General features: G+C 49.0%; 1 protein-coding gene across 1 annotated transcript in view; it reads right to left on the reverse strand.

Annotated features, from left to right (window-relative positions):
* The window catches only part of NOC2L (NOC2 like nucleolar associated transcriptional repressor), a 32,324-nt gene extending 13,362 nt beyond the window's left edge, over positions 1–18,962 (reverse strand). Inside the window, exons 1-8 of the mRNA XM_029066304.2 lie at positions 18,907–18,962; positions 18,680–18,820; positions 11,587–11,761; positions 10,579–10,683; positions 3,011–3,131; positions 2,825–2,915; positions 854–932; positions 122–232 (exon numbers count right to left, since the gene is read on the reverse strand). Coding sequence (XP_028922137.1) covers positions 122–232; positions 854–932; positions 2,825–2,915; positions 3,011–3,131; positions 10,579–10,683; positions 11,587–11,761; positions 18,680–18,820; positions 18,907–18,932 — 849 coding nt within the window. The 5' untranslated portion in view covers positions 18,933–18,962. The remainder of the gene's footprint in view (positions 1–121; positions 233–853; positions 933–2,824; positions 2,916–3,010; positions 3,132–10,578; positions 10,684–11,586; positions 11,762–18,679; positions 18,821–18,906) is intronic.
* Between the last annotated feature and the right edge of the window lie 1,638 nt (positions 18,963–20,600).

The raw sequence follows: 20,600 nt of genomic DNA on the forward strand, positions 1-20,600 counted from the left end.
GTTTAGAACCTGGGTCTTCTGATGCTCGCTGCGTTAGGCTGCCCCCGGGGTCAGCCCTTGGCCCCAAGGAGAAGGGAAGACAGGCAACCACCCACCCGCAGCCCACCGTACCCCCCGGCACCTTGAGCATCTTGCGGCACTGCTTGGGGAAGACCAGGTAGTAGGCGATGGTGCGACTGATGTGGTGGAGGACGGCAGCCACCACGGACGCCTGGGTGAGGCACGACATCAGCTGAGGGAACGGGAGACAATGGTCGGCTCGGACCGAATGCCCAGTGTGGTATCACCAGGGGGATGGAGCTGCCACCCTGGCAGGGGAGACAGAGCCAGGGAGACACTGTTCTGCCAGGGCTGGAAAGACTAAGGTGGGAGGCCAAAGGGGTCACGTGGAGGTGATCCTGCCAAGCGCCGCACACGGAGCAGGGGGACCCCGACCCCGAGCTGGGGGACCCCAACCCCGAGCTGGGTGGCTGCAACCCTATCTCTCGGCACCAGATGGAGCAAGACAGCCAGGACTGTGGAATCACATCCCGCCCTGCCCGCCCGGGACTCCAAGCAGGGGAACGGAGATGGAGTCTCAGTCCAGGAAAGCTCTGTATCCCGGACAAGATGACTGACTGCTAAGCGGGACCCCAGCCCCAATGAAGAGGCGTCCCTTTAGCTCTCTTCCTCCATGGTTTCCATGGCACCAGAGAGCCAGAACCCCGGTCCAGCCGAGCCACAGCGCCTTGTGCAGTCTCTGCCCCAAGGAAGAGACGGGAAGGGGACAAAGAGGGGGAAATTGGGTAGAAGACTGGAAAGGGGAAAGGTATGGGGGTGAGAGGGCGGGGGGGAATCCAGTCCAAGCTCATACCTGAATGACAGAGCCCAAGTACATCTTGATATCCAGACGCAGCTTCCCCCAGAGCGGACTGCTGGTCGGGAGTGTCAGCCTGGATAGGACAAATCCCGTCAGGTTCTCCACCACCTCCTGGGCCCAGGCAGGTAACCAGGGCCCGGCTCAATATCAAGACCGCCTTCCCCACAGCTCAGTTAGCCAGAGAATACCCATGCCTCAGGCCAACCCTGAGCCCCCGGGGCAGCCCTGTGAAAGACACTGACTCCACTGAGTGGCCGCAGCCACTGAACTCCGCTAGCTGAAGCTAGAGGACCCAAGGCCCAGCTGTCAGCTCCCTCTTGCTCTGCTGGGGTGGTCTGATGGGCACCCATCCACGATGGGGCTAGGCTGCGGAGGGAGGGAGCCCAGAAGCCAGGCCCGAGCAGAATGGAGTTGGGGCTCCCAAGCAAGCGGACTGTCGTGGCTGGGGCCCCACACCAACGATCCATGATCATTACCGCCAGAGAGACACCAGAAGCCAGAGAAGTCTGTGGCCTAGAGCACAGCCGCTGCCTGGTCCTGCTGGACTTATCACCTCCAGTGCCCTCAAGGGGGAGGTGCCAGCACCTTGGCGCGGGGCCCGGGGTGACTGCCCGGTACCCATGTTAACAACTCGGAGCTGCTGCGGAGCCCCGGGCAGACACAGAGGGCCAGACCAGATCAAACAGCCAAGCCACAGACTACGGCTGAGGACCACTGGGGATTTCCATGTCGGTGTGCACTGCTTGCTGCCTGTTCTTGACCCTGGAAACACCCCCCTAGATTGGCCCACCAACTTTCTTCTGCACGTTTGGAAACAGGGATCTAGAAAACACCTTTCCCCAGAATTTCCAGATTTTCCCAAGCCCACATTTGGATGTGGGGACCTTGCCTCTGAGTCAGCACTTGAGTGTACTAGCATTGGGCCAGTCCAGGACTCTGCCCCAAGCAGCAACATCAGGACACTTGGAGCATGCACTGTTTGCCCTCCCACCCTCATGGTTGGGGACAGATCACCCAGCCATCCACCCCTCTGCCCCACCCCCAGGGTCTCCCTCCAATGGCCCAATATGGACTGCCCCACACTCCTGACTCTTCCTCTTCCACCCCAACTCTCCCTCCAATCAGTAAATCATATTTAAGGAGCGCTTACTGTGTGCAGAGCATTGTACTAAGCACTTGGGGGAGTACAATACACCAATAAAAGTGACCCTGTTATGGTAAGATGTTTTTCCCGTTTGTTCTGAACCTTTCCCCTTACCACCTCCAAAGGATGTCCCTTGCCATGGGGGTGTGGGATTTGGGGAAGAGTAATTTCATATGCACCCTGCCCACCCTCTTCTGGGTTCCATACATTCCAATACTGTCCCGCACCTGTTCAGACTATAGAGTCCTGGCCCTTTCAGACTCTGTCCAGAGAGAAGTTGTCCCAACTCCCCTGCCCAGCCTGAGCATCCTGGCTGTCCTTCCCTGGCCCATCTCTAGCTGTCTCTCCCTTTCCAGGATGGTGCCTGGTGGGGGCCTACCTGGCCAACATCAGTCTCGTCTACAAGAAGTCCTGACCACCCCCTCCCCCTCTTCAAAGACAGGTGGCAGAGCGGTCTAGGTGATACTCAAGGGGCCTGTTTTAAATAGGGCATCACAGATCAAGTGGGGAGAAGATCAGAGCAACAAGCAGGAGGGAGACAGAGACAAAGAGAGAGAAACAGAGACAGACAGAAAGACCTCTTCCTCTCAGAAAAGCCAACATGGTGCTATTTGCTAGATGGGGTCTGGTCCTGCTCCCTACTCCTCCCACAGACAAGTAGTCCTTGGTCAGCACCATCAGTGAACACTACCCACAGCGGGTGCCGGTCCCACAAGCCAAATGGCGCATCAGGCCCCAACTCTCTTCTGGCCACTCCAGAGCCGGCCCTAGCCCAGCCCCTTTTCTGGCACGATTCCCTCCCTGCAGCTGGCCTCACTTACTTGGTCCTGTCCTTTGACGGCTTCATATTGAGCAGCTTCTCCAGGCAGCCAAAAAGGTCCTTGATGCAGAAGGTCACGATGGCATTGAACACTGTCCAGGAAAAGGCCAGGGTTCTCAGGGGAGCCACGCCATTGTGGCCCAGCACCCTTACACCCTGGCTAGCGGGAGAGAGAGAAGCCACTCACCTGCTCCGTCGACTACCTTGAGCTTGCCAGTGTCGGTCCCGTCGCTGTCCCCTTGGGTGGTCGCCACGGCAGCTTTGAACGCCTGGGCGATGTCATGGAAGAGTCTGGGAGTCAGTTGGCGCTGAAATAGGATGAGGGGCACAAGTCTGAGAGGGTGTGGCTGGGTCCGGGGATTGCCTGTCCCAAGCAGAGACCCAGAGGCCCAACCCCAGATTCACTAAAGTTCTCTCCAAAGCCCACCTAAAAGGAGAAGGGAGATGATATGAGTGTGCATGTAATGTGAACACACCCACACACCCGGGGGACGGATGGACGGACACACCCACCCACCCCCATTGGATCTGAGAGGACATTAAATATGGGTGTCCATGGTTTCACTGCTGCCATCTGATGTCCCCAAAACCACCTTGATGCCCTGGTACAGCTCATAAGTACCAGGTGGAGGTCATCCACAGCAGTCCAGAGCCCTGGGGAGAGAGGGTCTGGACCCTCTCTCTGGGTCCTACTGAAGCTGATGGGAACGAGAAGCTAGCCCCCGTCCCTGCAATAAGGCTGAGGTTCCCCTTCACTCGCACTAGTGGCTGGGCCTCAGACCCGGGGTCACTGCTCTGGGGAAAGACATAGGATGGGCTGGGGGCTGGGGGGATTGGGAGGAACAGTGGGAAATTAGAAGAACTAGGGTGAGCTAGGGGCCAGAAAGACCTAGGGTGGACTGGGGACTGTCGAGGGCGAGAAGGAGAGCAAGGGCCTGGGAAGCCCAGGGTGGACCTGGGCTGGGGGTCGCAGTGACTGGGAGCTGCTGTAACTACCCACAAAACCTGCAGCTCCCAGCCCTCAGCTCTTTCCCAGGCAGCAAACAAGCCAAGCTTCTCCGCCCTTGTCTGCGCTCTTTGCCGCTGGCATAGAGGGCCGGGTGGGGATCCTCTGACCAAAACAGCAGGGGGAAGCAGGAGCGCAGGCTGGCCATTCCCAAGTCCCGCCTGCAGCCGTGCCGGCTCGTCGCGGGAGCAGATGGCGCTGCCGGAGGCTGCCTGGCACAACTGCAGCATGGGCCCCGTGCCACGGCCTCGAGCAAGGGCTGGCGCCACCACCGCGATGGGGCCTAGCCCCCTGCCTGGCCCAGATCACTATGCCAGCCGTGGGTGGAGTCCCCGGGGCCAAGCCGTTTGTCGCCAAAACAAAAACCATCCACTTCGACACAATCCGAGCCGTTCCAGATCGCTCCTTCTGACTTCCACCCGTCTGGCCCCTCGCCCCTCCTGCCCACACTCCGCTCTGTGGCCCGATACTTTCCCGAAACGGCGTTCCACACTCGTCCGCACTCTGCTCAGAAACCTCCAGAGGTTGTCTGCCTCCCACTGCAGGGAGATGCTAAGCTCATCTCCTGGCTGTATCTCACTCTCGACTCTCCCGCCTCTTCGCCTCCTCCCCTCCACTTCCGCTGTTTCCCCAGCCTGGAGCGCTTCTCCCCTCCGCCCGCCCCCGAATCTTCAATATTCTCTGCAATTCCCACTTCCTCCAAGAAGTTTCCTCTGACCAAGTCAAGTCTCCAGTCTTGTGGGACCAGCCTTAGCACTTAATTTAATCAAAATCTCAACACTAGTGAGCATTTATATATCTTAATTTATGGATCATTAACACACTTAGCAGCACATTCAATTATTTGTTCAGCTGCTTTATCCGGATGTGCTCCCTACTGCTTCCTACTCACACTTGTTCTTCCAACTTTTATGATCAGAAAATTATTTCTGCTTGTCTCTCCCCCAGTATTAGACTGAAGCCTTGGGGGCAAGCAATACAAGCCTCGCTACTGCTGTATTCTCCCGAGCCTTCAGCACAGTGCTTAACCCCGATTAGTCCTCAATAAACACCCTTAATTAAGTCACTCCTCTTCTAGTCACAGTATCCCATAGATCTGTTGCCTTAATGTTTTATCACTTCTCATAAGAAGCAATGTACTCTAGTGGAAAGAGCACAAACGTGGGAGTAGGAGACTTTCCACCCCCTTCACTCCACTGAAACCACCCTCTCAAAGGTCACCAGTGACCTCTTTCTTTCCAAATCCAACGGCTCCTACTCCATCCTAATCCTCCTCGACCTCTCAGGTGCCTTTGACACTGTGGACCATCCCCTTCTCCTCAATGTTATCCAACCTTGGCTTCACTGACTCTGTCCCCTCCTGGTTCTCCTCTTATCTCACTGGCCACTCATTCTCATCCTCCTCTGTGGGCTCCTCCTCACCTTCCCATCCCTTAACTTGTGGGGGCCCCTCAAGGTTCAGTTCTTGGTCCCCTTCTATTCTCTATTTACACTCACTCCCTTGAAGAACTTTTTCACTCCCACGGCTTCAACTATCATTTCTATGAAGATGACACCCAAATCTGTATCTCCTCCCCGTTCTCTCTCCCTCCCTCCAGGCTCACATCTCCTCCTGTCTTCAGGACATCTCTACTTGGATGTCCTCCCGCCACCTAAAACTAAACATGTCCAAGACAGAGCTCCTTATCTTACTTCCCAAATCCTGTCCTCTCCTGAACTCTCATCACTGTGGACGGCACAACCATCCTACCCATCTCACAAGCCCATAACCATGGTGTCATTCTTGACTCTGCTCTCTCATTCACCCCACAAATCCAATCCATCATCAAATCCTGCCGGTCTCACCTTCACCATATCCCCAAGATCCACCCTTACCTCTCCATCCAAACCGCTACCACATCAGTACAATCACTCATCCTATCCCAACTGGATTGCTGCATCAGCCTCCTTTCTGACCTCCCAACCTCCTTCCTCTCCCCACTTCAGTCCACACTTCACTCTGCTGCCTGGATTATCTTTCTACAGAAACAGTCAGGGCATGTCACCCCACCCCTGCCAAAAAATCTCCAGTGGTTGACCATCAACTTCCGTATCAAACAAAAATTCCTCACTTTTGGCTTCAAAGCTCTCCATCACCTTGCCCCTTCTTACCTCACCTCCCTTCTCTCCTTCTACAGCCCAGCCCACACACTCTGCTCTTCTGGTGCTAACCTTCTCACAGTGCCTCCATCTTTCGCCTGTCCTGCCATCGACCCCTGGCCCACCTCCTACCTTTGGCCTGGAACGCCCTCCCTCCTCAAATCCGCCAATCACTCTTTCCCCTTTCAAAGCCCTACTGAAGGCACATCTCCTCCAAGAAGCCTTCCCAGACCAAGCCCTCAGCTTTCCTCAGCTTTCCCTCCCTTTCGTGTCACCTCGACTCGCTCCCTTTTCCTGCCTGCCCCACAGTAAATAATTCTTATTTACTTATATTGATGTCTGTTTACTTGTTTTGATGTCTGTCTCCGTTCCTCTAGACTGTAAGCCTGGTATGGGCAGGGACTGTCTCTCTTTATTGCTGAAATGTACTTTCCAAGCACTTAGTACTGTGTCCTACACACAGTAAGCGCTCAAATATGACAATGAATGAATGACACCTGGGTTCTATCCTAGCTCTGCCACTTGCCTGCTGTGTAACCTGGGGCAAGTCACTTCACTTCTTTGTACCTCAGTTTCCTCATCTGTAAAATGGGGGAATTCAGTGCTTGCTTTACTTCCCCCTTACACTGTGAGCCCCTTGAGGGGCAGGGACAGCATCCAATCTGATTACCTTGTATCTACTCTGGCGCTTGGTACAATGTTTGGCAAACAGTAAGCATTTAAAAAATAACACATTTAACCAGACCCCTCTCCCCTTTTTTTATTTTACAGACTGTGACCCCCCCAAAGGCCCAGGGACTGCGTCCAATTCCTACCTATGCCCTCTTTCCCAGCAGAGTAGTGTCCTACCCACAGCAAGTGCTTTATAGGTACGATGACTACTACATCTAAATCAGTCAATCATATATGTTGAGCACTTAGTATATGCACAGCACTGTACTAAGTTCTTGGGAGAGTACAATATAACAGAATTAGCAGATACGCTCCCTGCCTAAAATGAGCTTACAGTCTAGAAGGGGAGACAGACATGAATACGCATAAGCCATCTGTAATAAAGATATGTACATAAGCGCTGTGGAGTTGGGGGTGGGACAAACATCAAATGTGCAAAGGTCACAGATCGAAGGTTACAGATGACATACAAGGAAGAGCAAGACGGGGAAAAGAGCGCTTAATCGGGAAGGCCTTGTGGAGGAGATGTGAACTTAATAAGGCTCTGAGGGTGGAGAGAGTAGGTGGTCTGTCATATATGGAGAGGGAGTTTCAGGCTAAGGGAAAGATACGGGAAAGGGTCGGCGGTGCGATAGACGAAATCGGGGCCCATTGAGTTAGCTGGCGCTAGTGCAGCGGAATGAGAGGGCTGGGCTGTAGTAGGAGATTAGTGAGGTGAGGTAGGACGGGGTGAGCTGATTGAGGCTTTAAAGCCAATGATAAGGAGTATCCGTTTGATGCGGAGATGGATGGGCAGCCATTGGAGGTTCTTGAGTGGGGAGACATGAACTGATATTGTTGATAAATGATCTGTGCAGCAGAGTGAAGTATGGATGGGAGTGGGGAGAGACGGGAAGCTGGGAGGTTAAGTGAAGAGGCACATGCAGGAGTCGAGGCGGGATAAGATAAGCTCCTGGATCAGCATGGTAGCAGTTTGGATGGAGAGGAAAGGGCGGATTTTAGCAATGTTGTGAAGGAAGAACCGACAGGATTCGGTAACAGATTGAGTATGTGGATGGAATGAGAGAGATATGAGTCGAGGATCACACCAGGACCAGCCTGGGAGCAAAGCCCACCCAGATAGCCAGCAGAGTGAAAGAGTGCCCTACAGCACTGATGGTTATCAGTACTATTTCCTAAGAACTTTCTGGGGGGGGGGGGGGGGAGTACGTTTGAGTAAGCAGGTATGCTCCCTGTCCTCAAGAAGTTGACAGCACCCATCAGGAGATGCGTCTCCCTCTTGGCTCTGATGCCTCCTCCCCTTCTGCCTTCAAGCAACCTCAAGCCTCAGCCACCACGCTCAAAGAAGCTTTCTCTGGATCCCGCTGCCTGCTCCAGCTCATGTCCTGTTTCTATCCAAACTCCCTGAATTGGTTGCCTACACCTTTTGCCCCTTTTACAGTCCTCTAGATTGGAAGCTCCTTGCAGGCAGAGAACATATGTAGCAACTCTGTTGTACTATACTCTCCCAAGCACCTAATACAGTGCTCTGAACACAGTAAGTCTCTAGTAAATACCATTGATTGATTGATTTTGCTTTCACTAATCCACTGCCATCTGGTTTCCACTCTTCAGTCCACTGTCTCAGTGGATGGCACTCTCCAAGGTCACCAATGCCCATGCCCTCATTCTTGTCAAATCTAAAGGACGCTACTCTATCCTAACGCTCCCTGGTCTCCTGAACTACTCTTTTCCTGGAAACGCAATCTAGCTCTGGTCTCACTGACACCGTTCTCTCCCCCACATCTCTCTGGCAGTCTGTCTCAGTCTTTTGCTGGTTCCTCTTCCGCCTCAATGCCTATTGGTGGGAGTCACTCCAAAACCTACCCTGGGTCCCGTACTCTTCCCCCTTGTTCCTGGCTCCCTCAAAGTTCACCTGCTCCCACCATCTCTCTGCAGATGATTCCCAAACCCATCTCCCTAGTTCCAACCTCTGCACACTCTCATTTCTACTGCTGAATTTGTCTCTGATTTACGTTTAGAGTTCACTCTTACTGTTTTATGTCTTCTATGTTGTTCTTTCCCCACTTAGACAATGAGCTCCGTGAGAAGCAGCGTGACCTTGTGGAAGGGGCACAGGCCTTTGAATCAGAGGACCTGGGTACTAATCCCAGCTCTACCACTTGCCTGCTGTGACCTTGGGCAAGTCACTTAACTTCTCTGTGCCTGTTTCCTCATCTGTAAAATGGGGATTCAATCCCAATACTCTCTCCCCATTAGGCTGTGAGCCCCATGTATCCATGTGCCCAAGCTGATTTACTTGTATCTACCTCAGCACTTAGTTCACAGCTTGGTGCAAAGTGCTTAACAAATGCCACAATTATTATTACTGCTATTACTACTAAAGAAACAGCATAGCGTAGTGGATAGAAGATAGACCCAGGAGTCAGAAGAACCTGGATTTCATTCATTCATTCATTCATTAGTATATATTGAGCACTTACTATGTGCAGAGCACTGTACTAAGCGCTTGGAATGTACAAATCTGCAACAGATAGAGACAGTCCCTGCCCATTGACGGGCTCCCGGGTCTGCCACTTGTTTGCTGTGTGACCTTGGGCAAGTCACTTCACTTCTCTGTGCTTACCTCATCTGTAAAATGGGGATTAAGCCAGTGAGCTCCAAGTGGGAAATGGACTGTGCCCAACCTGATTAACTTGTATCTACCCCCACACTTAGAAAACCTGCCTGGCACATAATAAGCGATTAGCAAATGCCTTTAAAAAATATTGTGACCCAGGGGCTGTTTCTGAACTAATTATCCTGTTTTCACCCCAGCAATTTGCACCAAGTAAGTGCTTAATACACACTCTAACTCACATTTCCACATGAATGCCCATGGGCACCTTTAAACTCAAAATGTCTAAAATGGAACTCCTAAAACTTCCTCCCAAATTCTCTCCTCTACCTAACCTTCCCGTCCAAGATGACTCACTACCATCCTCCCCTTCACTCCAGCCTGGAACCTTTACATCATCCTTGCTTTCCTTCGACTCTGTCATTTTAAATCCTGTTGGTTTTTCCTTCACATTAACCGGATCTGCCTCTTCCTCTCCACCCTAACAGCCTCCAGCCTGGTCCAGGCAGGTGTGGCGTCCCAGCTAGACTACTCAGCAGGCCTTCCCCGGGCTCCCCGGTCCCCAGACCCTCCACTCGTCTATACTCTGCTCTGTGGCTCAGATCATCTTTCCCAAGTGTCGTTCTGAAAAGATCCCTCCACTCCTCAAAACCCTTCTGTGGTTATGCTGGCACTGCTAATTTAAGTAAAATTCCTGACCACTACCTTCAAGGCACTGCATCTGCTCTCTTCTCCCGATACACCCCAGCTCGTACTCCCCATTCCTCCTGTTCCGCTGCCTCCTTCTCAACCCTCCTGCCTCCAACTTCTTGCTCATGTCCTCCCCTTTCTTGCCTGGAATTCCCTCCCCACTACCAATCCGCCACTACCAGCCCTCCCCTAACTACAAAGACTTTCTGAAATCCCACCTCCTCCAGGAGACCTTCCCTAACTCATGTTTCTTCTCCCCAGGAAACAAATCTCTCAACTATCAGCTCCATGCGTTCATGTCACTTACATTTTCCCACGCTCAAGGCCACCCAAGGCACTTTTCGCTCCAGTATTTAAGCATTTCGTCTGCCTTTCAGTAAATCACAGTGCCTGTCTTTCTCGTGGGCAGGGACCATGTCTTTTAACCTCCATTGTTCCAAGTGCCAACTAAAACGCTCTGCATGCCTGATAATTGACGTTACTATGGGCAGGGCACTCTACAAAGCACATGGGGAGCTCACAGTCACGTGTCTTGGGAAGGTGAGGCCGTCCCCTCCCCCAACAGTTCTGTCCACATTGGGGAAAGAGTCCCCGTAGGACTCTCCCTCCTGTTGCCACTGGGCCTACTCACCTTTGCCATGTGTTTCCACTGTTCCACCATCTTCATGGTCACGTTAACAAACTCGATCTTGGTGCCCTGGGACTCCTCAGCATCATCATCATCCTCACTTGCTTCCTGAAGCAAGCAGAGAAGCCTTGTTGCCATGAGGGAAAAGAGTCCCACCCTACCCAACCCTTCCCACCCCAGCCATCCTTCTCCTGAAGGGGACGCAGAGGGGTCTTATAGCTGCCAGGATAGGAGAATACTTCGAATGATACACGAGAGCAAGAGAGCTAAGAATCCGCCAGGGAGGGGGGAGAATGAAGAGGATTGCTGGGGTGGGGGGAAGAGAGGGGAGAGGAGAACCCAGTTCCCTCTCAGCTTCTGCCCCCGCCTGTGCCTCAGTTTTCCCAGCTGTAAACTTAAGGGAGAGGAATCTCTCCCTGACCCTCTCCTGGGAGGTGAATGAAACCACAGCGTGGAAGCTTCACTATAGCCGTGTCAAACTCTTGAGAACATAAGGCATCATCCCAAGACCAGTCCCTTGGCCTAACCATCCCCTCCAAGCAGCACTACAAACAGTAGGCTGTCTCCTCCTGTCCACCCCCTCTCACAGTGAAGAACGAGCCAGTCAAACACACTAACTCTTCCCTCTCCACCTTGAATTGATTCACTCTCCAGGGAAACAGCACTGGCTGCAAGTCCAATCAACACCCCTATCTCTCCCTCAGTGACCCAGCTTGGACCAGACAAAACCCCTTGGCTTTCCTCTCCCCATCCCTAACCCTCCCTTTAGTGATCCAGCACAGCCCATCCATCCTGACTCACCCCTCTCCGTCCCTCATGCTCCCCATTCCTCTACCTCCTTCCCCTGAAACTTCTCACCAATTATAGGCGAGCAGTTCCCGATCCATGAGGCACCCCCTCTCCTTCCCCTTCTCCTTTCCCAGCTGGGGCGGGGGAGGTGGGGGGAGACCTAAATCTCAGTCCCATAGGCTCCGGGGGATGAAGCCAGCAGGCCCAGTCGGCACCCCACACCTCCAGCTGGCTGGGCAGCGTGTGGAACTTCTCCTCCTCGTCGGAGCTGTCCGAGTCGTCGAAGTTAAGCAGCTCCCGGTCATTCTCCTCCAGGAATTTATAGAACTCGGGATCCCGCTGTTGCAGCCGCGACAGCTGGTCTTTGTGCTCTGATGCCTCGCCCTTCTTGGTCCTCCTGCACGGCAGCGGGGGACACGTCAGGCCGGGGAGTCGCTTGCAGAGTTTGTCGCTGGCCAAGCCGCCCCTACTCCCTGCAAGCAGCCAGACACCCCCGACCCAACCAGACCCAGGTCCCATCTCTCTAGACTTTAAGCTCATTGTGGGTAGGGACTGTGACTGTTGATTGTTGTACTGTACTCTTACAAGCGATTAGTAATAATAATAATAATGATGACGGTATTTGTTGAGCGCTTACTTGCTTGTACCAACCCCAGAGCTTAGTACAGTGCTTGTCATATAGTAAGCATTTAACAAACACCATAACAATAATAATAATAATAGTATTTGCTAAGCACTTATTGTGTGCTAAGCACTGTTCTAAGCACTGGAGTACATACAAAGTAATCAGGTTGTCCCGCGTAGGGGCTCACAGTCTCAAACCCCATTTTAAAGATGAGGTCACTGAGGCCCGGAGAAGTGAAGTGACTTGCCCAAGGTCACACAGCAGACAAGTGGCAAAGTGGGGATTAGAACCTACAACCTCTGACTCCCAAACCCAAGCTCTGACGACTAGACCATGCTGCTTCCTATTCACGCATTCATTCAATCGTATTTATTGAGCGCTTACTGTGTGCAGAGTGTCTATTATGTGCAGAGCACTGTACTAAGCACTTGGAAAATAGAATTCAGCAACAAATAAAGACAATCCTACCCAACAATGGGCTCGGTCTATTTGTTGCTGAATTGTACTTTCCAAGTGCTTAGTACAGTGCTCTGCACACAATAAACACTCAATAAATACGATGGAATGAATAGAAGGGGGGGAGACATCAAAACAAGTAAACAGGCATTAATAGCATCACTAATAATAATAATAATATTGGTATTTGTTAAGCGCTTACTATGTGCCAAGCACTGTTCTAAGCGCTGGGGTAGACACAGGGTTATCAGGTTGTCCCACGTGGGGCTCACAGTCTTAATCCCCATTTTACAGATGAGGGAACTGAGGCACAGAGAAGTTAAGTGACTTGCCCACAGTCACACAGCTGACAAGTGGCAGAGCTGGGATTCGAACTCATGAGTCCTGACTCCAAAACCCGTGCACTTTCCACTGAGCCACGCCCACTATAAAGAGAATTATAGATATATACACATCACAGCACTCTTACTACAGCACTCTGCACACAGTAAGCACTCAATAAATACAACTGAATGAATAGAAGGGGGGAGATAGACATCAGAACAGGTAGACAGGCATCAACAGCATCAGTATAAAGAGAATTATAGATATATACCCATCACAGTGCTCTTAGTACAGCGCTCTGCACACAGTAAGCACTCAATAAATACGATTAAGGGGGGCGGGGAATAGACATCAAAACAAGTAGACAGACATCAATAGCATCAACACATATAAACAGAATTGTAGACACATAATAATAATGTTGGTATTTGTTAAATGCTATGTGCCAAGCACTGTTCTAAGCACTGGGGTAGATACAAGGTAATCAGGTTGTCCCAAGTGGGGCTCACGGTCTTAATCCCCATTTTACAGATGAGGGAACTGAGGCCCAGAGAAGTGAAGTGACTTGCCCAAAGTTACACAGCTAATGTGAGGGAGCCAGGAATAGAACTCACGACCTCTGACTCCCAAGTCCGGGCTCTTACCACTAAGCCATGCTGCTTCTCAACTTACCCATACATACCCATCACAGTGCTCTTAGTGCAGTGCTCTACACACAGTAAGCGCTCAATCAGTACGACTGAATGAACAGAAGCGGGGAGACAGACATCAAAACAAGTAAACCTGAGAAGCAGCGTGACACAGTGGAAAGGGCCTGGGCTTTGGAGTCAGAGGTCATGGGTTCTAATCCCAGCACCCCCACATGTCAGCTGTGTGACTTTGGGCAAGTCACTTCACTTCTCTGTGCCTCAGTTCCCTCATCTGTAAAAATGGGAATTAAGACTGTGAACCCCACATGGGACAAACTGATTACCTTGTATCTACCCCAGTGCTGGAACAGTACTTGGCACATAGTGCTTAACAAATGCCATCATTATTATTATTAACAGGCATCAATAGCATCAATAGAAATGGAATTATAGATACATACCCATCACAGCGCTTTTAGTACACCACTCTGCACACAGTAAGTGCTCAATCAAGACGATTGAATGAATGAATGAATCTCTCTGATCACCCCCGGGGCAGGCCAAGGCGGCCCTGCCACCAGGGACCCCACTGCCCCCACCAGCGCTGAGCCCCCACTTCACCAGGAGGACCGAAGTGGCCTGGACAGTCCTGGACAGGATCGGACAGGAGGGCCCCTCTCCCTCCCCCCTTGAATGAATGAATGATGGTATTTGTTAAGCGCTTACTATGTGCCAAGCGCTATTCTAAGCGCTGAGATAGATACAAGGTAACGTGGTTGCCCCATGTGGGGCTCACAGTCTTAATCCCCATTTTTCAGATGAGCTCACTGAGGCTCCAAGCAGTGAAGTGACTTGCCCAAAGTCACCCAGCTGACATGTGGCGGAGCCTGGATTAGAACCCATGACCTCTGACTCCCAAGCCCGGGCTCTTTCCACTAACAGGCCCAGACAGGCCCCTCTCCCCCGTTCATTCATTCATTCAATCGTACTGCTTGAGCGCTTACTAACAATAATAATAATAATAATGTTGGCATTTGTTAAGCGCTTACTATGTGCAGAGCACTGTTCTAAGCACTGGGGTAGATATAGGGTAATCAGGTTGTCCCACGTGACTACACACACAGCACTGTTCTAAGCACTTGGAATGTCCAAATGGGCACCAGATAGAGACCATCCCTGCCCCACCACGGGCCCACAGTCGAAAAGGGGGAGACATCAATGGAAAAGAGAAGAGGAAAAGAGGACAACATCCTCAAGATAAACAGAATGGTGGAGGTTGTATTAATTCATTCATTTTCAATAGTATTTATTGAGCACTTACTATGTGCAGAACACTGTACTAAGCGCTTGGAATGTACAATTAGGCAACAAATAGAGACCATCCCTGCCCAATAATGGGCTCAAAGTCTAATCAGGGGAGATAGACGGACAAAAACAAGACAACAATCACGATAAATAAAATCAAGGGGATGTACACCTCATTAACAAAATAAATAGGGTAATAAAAATATATACAAATGAGCACAGTGCTGAGGGGAAGGGGGGGGAGGAGCAGAGGGAAAGGGGGCTTAGCTGAGGGGAGGTGAAGGGGGAAAGGGGGAGGGAGCAGAGGGTGGAGGGGGAGCAGAGAGGGAGCAGAGGGAAAAGGGGAAGCTCAGTCTGGGAAGGCCTCTTGGAGGAGGTGAGCTCTCAGTAGGGCTTTGAAGAGGGGAGGAGAATTAGTTTGGCAGAGGTGAGGAGGGAGGGCATTCCAGGATAGCGGGAGGACGTGGCTCAGGGGTCAATGGCAGGATAGGCGAGAACGGGGGACGGTGAGGAGGTGAGCGGCAGAGGAGCGACACAGGGTCATCAAGTTGTCCCACTTGAGGCTCACAGTCTTCATCCCCATCTTACAGAGGAGGAAACTGAGGCACCGAGAAGTCGAGTGACTAGCCCCAAGTCACATCTGACCGGTGGCGGAGCCGGGATCAGAACCCATGACCTCTGACTCCTAAGCCCGGGCTCTTTTCACTGAGCCACGCTGCTTCTCTATGAGATAGGAGGGGGCAAGGGGATAGAGAGCCTTGAAGCCCAGAGTGAGGAGTTTTTGTTTCGTGCAGGGATTGATTCATTCATTCAATAGTATTTATTGAGCACTTGCTATGTGCAGAGCACTGTACTAAGCACTTAAGCGTTGATGGGCAACCACTGGAGGTTTTCGAGGAGGGGAGTGACAGGCCCAGAGCGATGATCCGAGCAGCGGAATGAACAACAGACTGGAGCAGGGAGAGACAGGAGAAAGGGAGGTCAGAGAGAGGTTGACATCATAATTCAGCCAGGATATTATGGCCAGATTGGGAAGCAGCGTGGCTCAGTGGGAAGAGCCGGGGCTTGGGAGTCAGAGGTCATGGGTTCGAATCTCAGCTCTGCCGCTTGTCAGCTGTGTGACTGCGGGCAAGTCACTTAATGATAATAATAACATTGGTATTTGTTAAGCGCTTACTATGTGCAGAGCACTGTTCAAAGCACTGGGGTAGATAGAGGGTAATCATGTTGTCCCACATGAGGCTCACAGTTAATCCCCATTTTACAGATGAGGTAACTGAGGCACTGAGAAGTGAAGTGATTTGCCCACAGCCACAGCTGACAAGTGGCAGAGCCTGGATTCAAACCCATGACCTCTGACTCCCAAGCCCAGGCGCCTTCCACTGAGCCACGCTGCTTAACTTCTCTGTGCCTCACTTACCTCCTTTGTAAAATGGGGGTGAAGACCGTGAGCCTCACGTGGGACAATCTGATTACCCTGTGTCTCCCCCAGCACTTAGAACAGTGCTCTGCACATAGTAAGCGCTTAACAAACACCAACATCATTATTATCATTATTATATTTATTATTACCAGTGCTCGGCACAGAGTAAGCACTTAACAAACACCAACATTATTATTATTACTACCAGTGCTGTGCACATAGTGCTTAACAAATACCCACATTATTATTATTATTATTATTATTAATAACAAACACCAACATCATTAGTATGATTATTAACAGTGCTCTGCACATAGTAAGCACTTAAACACCAACATTATTATTATTACTATTAGTGCTGTGCACATAATGTGGGTATTTGTTAAGCGCTTACTATGTGCAGAGTACTGTTCTAAGCGCTGGGGGAGATACAGGGTCATCAGATTGTCCCACGTGAGGCTCACAGTCTTAATCCCCATTTTACAGATGAGGGAACTGAGGCAAAGAGAAGTGAAGTGACTTGCCCTCAGTCACACAGCCGACAAGTGGCAGAACCAGGACTTGAACCCATGACCTCTGACTCCCAAGCCCGGGCTCAAAGCGCTTAACAAATACCAACATTATTATTATTATATTAACACAAACATCATTAGTATTATTACCAGTGCTCTGCACATAGTAAGCACTTAAACTCCAACATTATTATTACTACCAGTGCTGTGCACATAGTAAGCGCTTAACAAATACCAACATTATTATTAACAAACACCACCATCACTAGTATTATTATTACCAGTGCTCTGCACATAGTAAGCCCTTAAACACCAACATTATCATATTACTACTACCAGTGCTGTGCACATAATAAGCGCTTAGCAAATACCAACATTATTAACAAACACCAACATCATTATTATTATTACCAGTGCTCTGCACATAATAAGTGCTTAAACACCAACATTATTATTACTACTACCAGTGCTGTGCACATAGTAAGCGCTTAAAAAAACCAACATTATTATTAACAAGCACCAACATCATTAGTATTATTATTACCAGTGCTCTGCACATAGTAAGCCCTTAAACACCAACATTATCATTATTACTACTACCAGTGCTGTGCACATAGTAAGCGCTTAAAAAATACCAACATTATTATTAACAAACACCAACATCATTCTTCTTACTATTATTATTACCAGTGCTCTGCACATAAGCGCTTAAACACCAACATTATTATTATTATTATTATTATTATTAACAAACACCAACATCACTAGTATTATTATTACCAGTGCTCTGCACATAGTAAGCCCTTAAACACCAACATTATTATTATTAACAAACACCAACATCACTAGTATTATTATTACCAGCACTCTGCACATAGTAAGCACTTAAACACCAACATTATTATTATTATTAACAAACACCAACATCACTAGTATTATTATTACCAGCACTCTGCACATAGTAAGCCCTTAAACACCAACATTATCATTATTACTACTACCAGTGCTGTGCACATAGTAAGCGCTTAATACCAACATTATTATTAACAAACACCAACATCATTATTATTATTATTACCAGTGCTCTGCACATAGTAAGCCCTTAAACACCAACATTATTATTACTACCAGTGCACATAGTAAGCGCTTAACAAATACCAACATTATTATCATTAACAAACACCAACATCATTAGTATTATTATTATCAGTGCTCTGCACATAGTAAGCCCTTAAACACCAACATTATTATTATTACTACCAGTGCACATAGTAAGCGCTTAACAAATACCAACATTATTATCATTAACAAACACCAACATCATTAGTATTATTATTACCAGTGCTCTGCACATAGTAAGCCCTTAAACACCAACATTATTATTATTACTACCAGTGCACATAGTAAGCGCTTAACAAATACCAACATTATTATTATTATTATTAACACCAATATCATTAGTATTATTATTACCGGTGCTCTGCACATAGTAAGCCCTTAAACACCAACATTATTATTATTACTACCAGTGCACATAGTAAGCGCTTAACAAATACCAACATTATTATTATTAACACCAATATCATTAGTATTATTACCGGTGCTCTGCACAAAGTAAGCCCTTAAACACCAACATTATTATTATTACTACCAGTGCACATAGTAAGCGCTTAACAAATACCAACATTATTATTAACACCAATATCATTAGTATTATTATTACCGGTGCTCTGCACATAGTAAGCCCTTAAACACCAACATTATTATTACTACCAGTGCACATAGTAAGCGCTTAACAAATACCAACATTATTATAATTATTATTATTAACAAACACCAACATCACTAGTATTATTATTACCAGTGCTCTGCACATAGTAAGCACTTAAACACCAACATTAATATTATTATTACACCAGTGCTGTGCACATAGTAAGCGCTTAAGCAACATTATTATTAACCTATTACTATCTTATTAGTATTACTACACTATTACTATATCATTAGCATAGTCTTATGAGTATAACTGTGAGGCCGTTACCTTCCCGAGGGCGCCTTTTTGCGGGAGCCCCCGTTGCGGGCCGTGTCGGGGGCGGCCTCGTCGTCCGTCTCCCCGTCCAGCTCCGAGCCGAAGCCTCCGGCCAGGAACTCGTCGACGGTGAGGTCGGCCAAGCGCCGGGGCCTGCGGCGGGGGAACGATGGCGGTGAGGGCGGCCCGGCCGGTCCTTCCTCCCTCCCTCCCCGCCCGCCATCGCCCCCCTCACCCACCCTGAGGGGCGGCCGGACGCCGCCATGCCGCCTCGCGCCGCCGCGTGCTCGCCACTTCCGCTCCCACACTGCACCGCGCCCTCACCAACGGTCGCGCAAGCCACGCCCCCTAGGCGGCAGTCCCGCGCTCCCATTGGTCGGCGCTCCTCCCGGCCCCGCCCCCTCCAGGCCCCGCCCCCCCCCCAGCCCGCCGGCTCTCGGGTTCGGGGGCGGCCGGGCCCAGGCGGGCGGGCGTCTTTAGGCCTAAGGAGGCCATTGAGTAGGCGCTTACTCTCGAGCAAGCCCTGTTCATCCTCAAAATCATAATAATAATGTTGGTGTTAAGCGCTTACTCTGTGCCAAGCCCTGTTCATAATTATAATAATAATAATAATGTTGGTGTTAAGCCCTTACTCTGTGCCAAGCCCTGTTCATAATAATAATAATAATAATGTTGGTGTTAAGCACTTACTCTGTGCCAAGCCCTGTTCATCCTCAAAATCATAATAATGTTGGTGTTAAGCATTTACTCTGTGCCAAGCCCTGTTCATAATAATAAAAATAAGAAGAAGAAGAAGAAGAAGAAGAAGAATGTTGGTGTTAAGCCCTTACTCTGTGCCAAGCCCTGTTCATAATAATAATAATAATAATGTTGGTGTTAAGCACTTACTCTGTGCCAAGCCCTGTTCATCCTCAAAATCATAATAATGTTGGTGTTAAGCATTTACTCTGTGCCAAGCCCTGTTCATAATAATAAAAATAAGAAGAAGAAGAAGAAGAAGAAGAAGAAGAAGAAGAAGAAGAATGTTGGTGTTAAGCCCTTACTCTGTGCCTAGCCCTGTTCATAATAATAATAATAATAATGTTGGTGTTAAGCACTTACTCTGTGCCAAGCCCTGTTCATCCTCAAAATCATAATAATGTTGGTGTTAAGCATTTACTCTGTGCCAAGCCCTGTTCATAATAATAAAAAGAAGAAGAAGAAGAAGAAGAAGAAGAAGAAGAAGAAGAAGAAGAAGAAGAAGAAGAAGAAGAGAAGAAGAAGAAGGTTGGTGTTAAGCCCTTACTCTGTGCCAAGCCCTGTTCATAATAATAATAATAATATAATAATAATAATGTTGGTGTTAAGCACTTACTCTGTGCCAAGCCCTGTTCATAATAATAAGAATAATAATAATAATAACAATAATGTTGGTGTTAAGCGCTTATTCTGTGCCAAGCCCTGTTCATACTCAAAATCATAATAATGTTGGTGTTAAGCACTTACTCTGTGCCAAGCCCTGTTAATAATAATAACAATAATAATAATAATAATGTTGGTGTTGAGCGCTTACTCTGTGCCAAGCCGTGTTCATAATCATAATAATGATGTTGGTGTTTGTTAAGCGCTTACTACGTGCAGAGCACTATTAATGATAATAATAATGATGATGTTGGTGTTTGTTAAGCACTTACTCTATACCTAGCACTGTTATTAATAATAATAATAATAATGATATTGGTGTTTGTTAAGCGCTTACTCTATGCCAAGCACTGTTAATAATAATAATAATGATGGTGTTTGTTAAGCGCTTACTCTGTACCAAGCACTGTTAATAATAATAATAATAATGATGGTGGTGTTGGTTAAGCACTTACTCTATGCCAAGCACTGTTAATAATAATAATAATGATGATGTTGGTGTTTGTTAAGTGCTTACTCTATGCCAAGCACT

Source organism: Ornithorhynchus anatinus, chromosome 5 (genome assembly GCF_004115215.2).
Source record: "Ornithorhynchus anatinus isolate Pmale09 chromosome 5, mOrnAna1.pri.v4, whole genome shotgun sequence".
Taxonomy (NCBI): Eukaryota; Metazoa; Chordata; class Mammalia; order Monotremata; family Ornithorhynchidae; genus Ornithorhynchus; species Ornithorhynchus anatinus.